General features: G+C 39.8%; 1 protein-coding gene across 3 annotated transcripts in view; it reads left to right on the top strand.

The window, feature by feature from the left end:
- The window catches only part of LOC129834579 (nuclear factor of activated T-cells, cytoplasmic 3-like), an 84,268-nt gene extending 77,662 nt beyond the window's left edge, over positions 1-6,606 (top strand). For all 3 annotated transcript variants that reach the window (XM_055899691.1, XM_055899692.1, XM_055899694.1), the window contains exon 10: positions 934-6,606. In XM_055899691.1, the coding sequence (XP_055755666.1) occupies positions 934-992 (59 nt within the window). In that variant the 3' untranslated portion in view covers positions 993-6,606. The remainder of the gene's footprint in view (positions 1-933) is intronic.
- The last annotated feature ends 874 nt before the right edge of the window (positions 6,607-7,480 follow it).

Below are 7,480 nucleotides of genomic sequence, written 5' to 3' on the forward strand. Positions count from 1 at the left end.
TGATTTACATTACGACTGTGGTTTTTACAGGCTCCCCGCTGGTCCTCCCGCTGAGCCACGCTGGGCCCGGTGTGAGCTGAAAACAGCTTTGGCACCACTGTAACAATCAGGCCTCTGTTGGAGGCATCTCCAACATGCCCCACCGCCAGAGAGCGAGAGAGAAAATAACTTATTTATTTAATATCAGGCCTAGCTAGCTCTGCCTGGCAGAGTAATTACCTACAGCACTGTGCTTGAGTGCCTCTCTGGGGTCGACAACATGTGTTGTAACAATGGATTAGTTTTATACAGGCCCATTTACTGCGCTCACAAATCCACAATAATAGGCCAGAGGAAATGTACTCAAGCTCCATTAAGAGGTGGAAGAAATGAAGAAACGCAATAGAGAGCTGGTGCTCGCTAGGCCATTCAATAAATGGAGGATGATATTTATAGGAGTCGACATGTTGTGGTGGTAAAGACTAAATATCTTGGACGCTGTCAAAGGTCAAGTCTGACGGTAATGACACACGGCAGTGAATGGAATAGTTTCCCCTCGCTTTCTGGTTGTTGACGGTGGTTTTGTCATTCCAAAGCTGTGAGTTGAACCTCTGGGTCTTGCCAGTGTATGTATGATTGAGTTTTTCCCTCTGTCTCTCCACTGTGATATGCTGATGCTGAACTTTTCTGTGTTCAGAGTAGTCAGTAAGTGAGCTGGGCAACATCGCCCTCTGCTGGTAAACATTTGTATTTTCTCACAGTCCGAATGCATTCAGGAACACAATTTAGATTTGATTTCTTGATAATATATGACAATCAATGTGTCCTCAAAAACTTTAGGTCAATTGAAGTTGAAGAAAGCCTTGCTAAGGTTAAGTAGCCCATAATATTAAACCCTCTGGACTGTGTTGTTCAGCTGTAGTGAACCTGTATCCTCTCTCTTTGTGTTTCCAGTGAATGAGATCATCGGCAGAGACATGTCCCAGTCCCCTGGTGGCGGTGCCCAGTCGTAGCGCTGTCCGTGGCCAGGCCTCCACACACCCAGCTGGGCATAGCAGTGTCCTCACCAGCCCCAACACCACCACCTCCACCACAGGACTTTACCTGCCTCTAGGCAGGACAGGCTGGGCTGAGATTCCCTTTTACACTTCATGGACCTACCAGTCCACAAAAAGACACTCCAGACACACATGAACAAACCTTTCATATACCCACATGACAGCAAAAGAGCTCAGACTCACTCACCTACACATGTATACATCAGATTATAAACAGGACAACACCGCAGGGTGTTGACAAACTGTAGGATTATTGGGGTCAGTGAGTGGCAGAAAGATGAGGAACATGTTCTCTGTTCAGTTGACTTCGGGTTCATTTTTAGCATTAGTTCTCAGGCCTGGGCTCAGATCCCCAGAGGTGATCACTGGTTTAGAGAGTGATCACCTCCTAAACGGTTTCTATGCAGCTAAACTCTCTGCTCAGGGTGTCTGGTTGGAGTATGTAATATACCCTCTCAAGTCACAATGTTGCCCCTAACAGTGTAGTGCTCAGTGAGGAAAAATAGGATCCCTCAGTAGGAATAAAGAAGTTTTAATACTGTACTCATGATTTTCCTCACCAGCATAGACCTCGAAGGTACAAACACCCCGGTTGGTTGAGTGATCTCACAACAGCACCCCCTGGGAGTGTAGAGGTAGTACTGCAGCCCCACTGCGACACCCCCATCACCCTAGTCCTTCTTTGTTTCTGGGTGCCTGGGAGCCCCTTCTCTTCTTCTCTGGTGCTGGACTGGGATCTGTAATATGCAACATTCCACACTTCTAGTGACCTTCCAGCCATGTAGATATAGTGCCTTCAGAAAGTATTCACTCCCCTTGACTTTTTGCACATTTTGTTGTGGTACAGCCTGAATTTCAAATATATTAAATGTAGACGTTTTTGTCGCTGGCCTACACGCAATACCCGATAATGTCAAAGTGGATTTATGTTTTCAGAATTGTTTAGAAATTTATAAAAAATTAAAAGCTGAAATGTCTTAAGTGAATAACTATTCAACCCCTTTGTTATGACAAGCCTACATAAGTTCAGGAGCAAAAATGAACTTAACAAGTCAAATGAGTTGCATGGATTCAACCACAAAGACCAGGGAGTTTTTCCAATGCCTCGCAAAGAAGGGCACCTATTGGTAGATGGGTAAAAAAAAAAAGCAGACATTGAGCATATCCCTTTGAGCATGGAGAAATTATTAATTATACTTTAATCACTACAAAGATACAGGCCTCCTTCCTAACTCAGTTGCCAGAGAGGAAGGAAACGGCTTAGGGATTTCACCATGAGGCCAATGGTGACTTTAAAACAGTTACAGAGTTTAATGGCTGTGATAGGAGAAAACAGGATGATTCAACAACATTGTAGTTATTCCACAATACTAACCTAATTGACAGAGTAAAAAGAAGAAAGCCTGTACAGAATAAAAATATTCCAAAACATGCATCCTGTTTGCAACAAGGCACTCAAGTAATACTACAAAAAAAATTGGCAATGCAATTCACTTTTTGTTCTGAGTACAAAGTGTTATGTTTGGGGCAAATCCAATACAACACATTACTGAGTACCACTCCCCATATTTTCAAGCATAGTGATGGCTGCATCATGTTATGTGTATGCTTGTAATCAAAGGACTGGGGGTTTTTTTTAGGATAAAAAAATAAGCAGAATGGAGCACAGGCAAGATTCTAGAGGGAAATCTGGTTCATTCTGCTTTCCACCAGACACTGGGAGGTGAATTCACTTTTCAGCAGGACAATAACTTAAAACACAAGGCCAAATCTACATTGAAGTTGCTTACCAATAAGACAGTGGATGTTCCTGAGTGGCCAAATTATAGTTTTGACTTAAATCTGCTTGAAAATCTATGGCAAGACCTGAAAATGATTGTCTAGCTATGATCAACAACCAATTTGACAGAGCTTGGAGAATTTAGAAAAGGTTAATGGTCAAATGTTGCACAATCCAGGTGTGGAAAGCTCTTAGAGACTTACCCAGAAAGACTCACAGCTGTAATCACTGCTTAAGGTGCTTCTACAAAGTATTGACTCAGGGGTGTGAATACTTATGTAAATGAGATTTCTGTATTTCATTTTCAATAAATTAGCAAACATTTATAGAAACATGTTTTTACTGTCATTATGGGTTATTGTGTGTAGATGGGTGAGATAAATATAAAAAAATCTTTAATCAATTTTATATTCAGGCTGTAACACAACATTTTATATTCAGGCTGTAACACAACATTTTATATTCAGGCTGTAACACAACATTTTATATTCAGGCTGTAACACAACATTTTATATTCAGGCTGTAACACAACATTTTATATTCAGGCTGTAACACAACATTTTATATTCAGGCTGTAACACAACAAAAGGTGGAATAAGTCAAAGGGTATGAATACTTTCTGAAGCCACTGTATCTGTAAATTATTACTACCTTCTCCTTCTGACTCCCCAAACCTCCTCTTCAGGTTGAACAAATGCCTTATAAACATTGTTAAATAGCAGCTTTGAATGATAGGATGGTAAACGCTTTTGTTGTTTGTTTGCACAGCTGACTCTTCATGCAGAGTATGACTTCGATTTTTAAAGAAATTAGATGGATTTCTGAGTTTGTGATATGGAGACGCTTGACTTTCAATGAATATAATGTTTTATGCGATGGATAGATGAACACTGGTTTTCTCCAGACCGAGGTAGCCCGTTAAGACAAGTAAATATATATATTTGTAACTGTAAGTAGACTCGTTGGAGTTTAATTAAAGGTGGTGTTTGAATTATCCACAGAGCAAGACGGACCTGTGTTCCTCTGAGCTCTGTCATGCAATAACTAATGTGCGTCTGAAATGGCACCCTATTTCCTGTATAGTGCACTACTTTTGGCCAGCACACTGGTCAAAAGTAGTGCACTATACAGGGAATCGGGTGTAATTGTGGATGTACACTAACTGTCTTGATGCCCTGGGCCCAGTTTTTCAAAACGTTTAATCTGGATAAGGATGATCTGGATTCTGTAATCCTTTTTTGCAATCCAGGATCAGATTAATCATGTTGTTTTTGGGCCAGTTTTTCAGAAAATAATCGGATAGGATCATTCTGATCCACAACATGAAGATCACAGAATCCAGATTGTCAGTGCTTTCAACAGGCCTACAGACCTTTCCATCTAGTGGACAAATTATGGTACTACTACACTGTCATAGGGAAACAGAGATGAGTAAACTACATGAATAAAGGTAACTATATGACACCTTTCTAAATCCACCCTGAATACACCCTTCCAGTGGGATCAAGATAATCTAGATTTTAGGCATCAAAACTATCACTACCTTTTTTGAGTAAAAAAAAATTATAAACTACATTTAATCCTGATTTAATGGTCAAATTGGATTACCAAATCTGGAGGATCAGAATAATTTTGTTTTCTTTTGAAAAACCCAATTCTAACATGTAATTTTATCCGATTGCAGAAATCCGATCAGATAACTTTTGAAAAACTGGGCCCAGAGACTGTGTGCCTTCCACTTTGTAACAACCATACCTTCTGAGGGTAAAGCAGCTTCAATCTAAATACTATTGGAAATAATATAACACATTGAAAACTGCAGATTTAAACTGTTGATACAAGTATTTTATATACAGTCCTTTATATATCTGTATTTATGTGTAGCCCCCTCTCCACCACCCCTGACGAACAAGGTTAAGTTAGTTTAAAAAAACGACTTCCATTTTTGTATGTTGTTGGTTCTTCCACGCCCCTTGTGTGTTGCACATCACAACAATCACAACAAATGATCATTTTGTCTTCAGGATGGTACCTTAACAAAAATATGTATTTGTCAATCTTCCTCCTTGGGGAGACATACAGACTGCGAATGTATGGAATATTGATAGCAATAATAAAAAGATTTTCAGTTTGCCTGAGAATTACAACAACAAAAAGTCCAAACAAAATGACAAAGCTGAGTGTTAAAAAGCAACATATTCCAGTCCAACATCATCATAAGGATGTTTACAGAATGTGATTCTGAATGCTGGATAGATGTATGTATGTATGCCATACATTACTTGGCCATGCTGTAATATAACATGTTGATTGGTCTGGATAGGAACAACTCCTATTGCCTTAACATGTTCTCTGTGATTGGACAATGATATATGTATATTCTTGCATGTATATGTTTTTCTCTGAGAGGATGTTGCTAATGACAACTGTCAATCATGTCCAAGTCCAATCAGAAATAGAAAAGAATTCTCCAATACACAAAAAACCTGCCTGATGCCTTTAAAAAACATTTTTAAAATAAATTTAAAAAGAACCTTGATGCCTATAGTTGTAGATGCAGCAGAGATGCTTGGTTCTGTTACTTCAAGGCTCTGTTTACACAGGTAGTTCAATTCTGATCTTTTTCTCACTAATCAGATCAGCTCTGATAAAGTTCTGTGATTTGTCAAAGAACCAATTAGTGGAACAAATATCAGAATTGGGCTGCCTGTATAAACGCAGCCTTCAAGAGTATCAGCACAATACTTGTTAGTCCTGCATACCAGAGGGCCAGTCAGTGAATCTGCCTTGTAAAGGACACAGTGCAAGCGTCTTAGTAGATTATATTAAGTGTGGATGTGTGCGCTTGTACCCAATAAACTGTAGATAAGTGTTTTTTTTACAATGAATTTCAGTTCTGTACAATATAAGCACACAGATGCATTAGGCTACTATGCAAACCATGACGAAAGCACCATGACAACGTGATATTTGGCAGAAAGTACAAAATAACTGGTTTGTTTGTAATAATCTCTCGTGGCTTCTGTTTTATGTGTAAAACCTATTCAAACAGTGAGGAGAGAATGTCACTATTTGTTTATTTAAACTATAGGAAGGCCTTAACTCATGTGTTGAATATGAATTACTGGTTTGTTATGCTCTTCTGGGTTAATCATTTACTTGAGAATATACATTTTGGACAGCAGGACGTGTGTTACAAGAGGAAGGGCTGGCTCTAGTGCTGCTTGTGAGACTGTTACCTGATTCCCAGTATAGAGCTGATCAGAACCGTACTGTGCTGGCTTGGATGTTTCATTTTCACATGGTCCTTTCCAGCACTTTGTAGATGCGTAAACAGGGCAGCCCAGTACAGCTCGGCTTGGCGCAGTTTTGCCCTATAGTGTGAATGAGGCATATGAGTCCAGAAACAAGAGCAGCATTAAATTCAGTAACCGTTCGCTCTCTGTCATCCTCTTCTGGAAAACCAAAGATCAAACAATATGTTCCCATTTTACATACTGGTAAAAAGCAACACAGACTGACATTAGAACTCTATTTTTGATACTTTGAAATGGATGTCATTCCTAACGGTTGGATACATATATCTATAAATATATGTTTTGTAAAAGAAAAGGGAAATACAGGTTTTAGCTGATGTTTACAGGAACCTTGTATTGTCATTTCATGTACATTTTGTATTTTAAAACCATTTTGTAATTTAAGACTGCAGTGCTTTTTGAAATTATTCAAAGGGAATACCTTGCATTTAGGCTCTTACAGTAGTGTATCAATAAAAATTCAAATGTCAAACTTTGGCTTTGTGTTTTTCTCTTTCTATACAGAACAAAAATATATACGCAACATGGAACAATTTTACCGAGATTACACGATTACAAGATTTTACCGAGATACAGTTCATATAAGGAAACAAGTAAATTTAAATAACGTAGGCCTTAATCTATGTATTTCCCATTACTGGGAATACAGATATGTCATCCAGAACTGGGACATTTTCAGCTTCCAGGAATTGTGTACAGATCCTTGCGACATGGGTCTGTGCATTATCATGCTGAAACATGAGGTAATGGGGTGGGTGAATGGCACGACAATGAGCCTCAGGATCTCATCATGGTATCTCTGTGCATTCAAATTGCCATCAATAAAATGCAATGGTGTTCGTTGTCCATAGCTTATGCCCATACCATAACCCCACTGCCACCCATGGGTCACTGTTCACAACGTTGACATCAGCATACCACATGCCATCTGCCCGGTACAATTGAAACCGGGATTCATCTGTGAAGAGCACACTTCTCCAGCATGCCAGTGGCCATCGATGGTGAGCATTTGCCCACTAAAGTTGGTTATGACACTGAACTGCAGTCAGGTCAAGACCCTGGTGAGGACGACGAGCACGCAGATGAGTTTCTGATAGTTTATGCAGAAATTCTTCCGTTGTGCAAATCCAGTTTATCAGCAGTCCGGGTGGCTGGTCTAAGATGATTCCGCAGGTGAAGAAGCTGGGGGTGGAGGTCCTAGACTGGCTTGTTTACACATGATCTGCGGTTGTGAGGCCGGTTGGACGTACTACCAAATTCTCTTAAATGACGTTGGTGGCTTATGGTAGAGAAATTAACATTCCTGCAGTCAGCATGTCAATTGCACGCTCCCTCAAAACTTGAGA

Source organism: Salvelinus fontinalis, chromosome 35 (assembly GCF_029448725.1).
Source record: "Salvelinus fontinalis isolate EN_2023a chromosome 35, ASM2944872v1, whole genome shotgun sequence".
NCBI lineage: Eukaryota > Metazoa > Chordata > Actinopteri > Salmoniformes > Salmonidae > Salvelinus > Salvelinus fontinalis.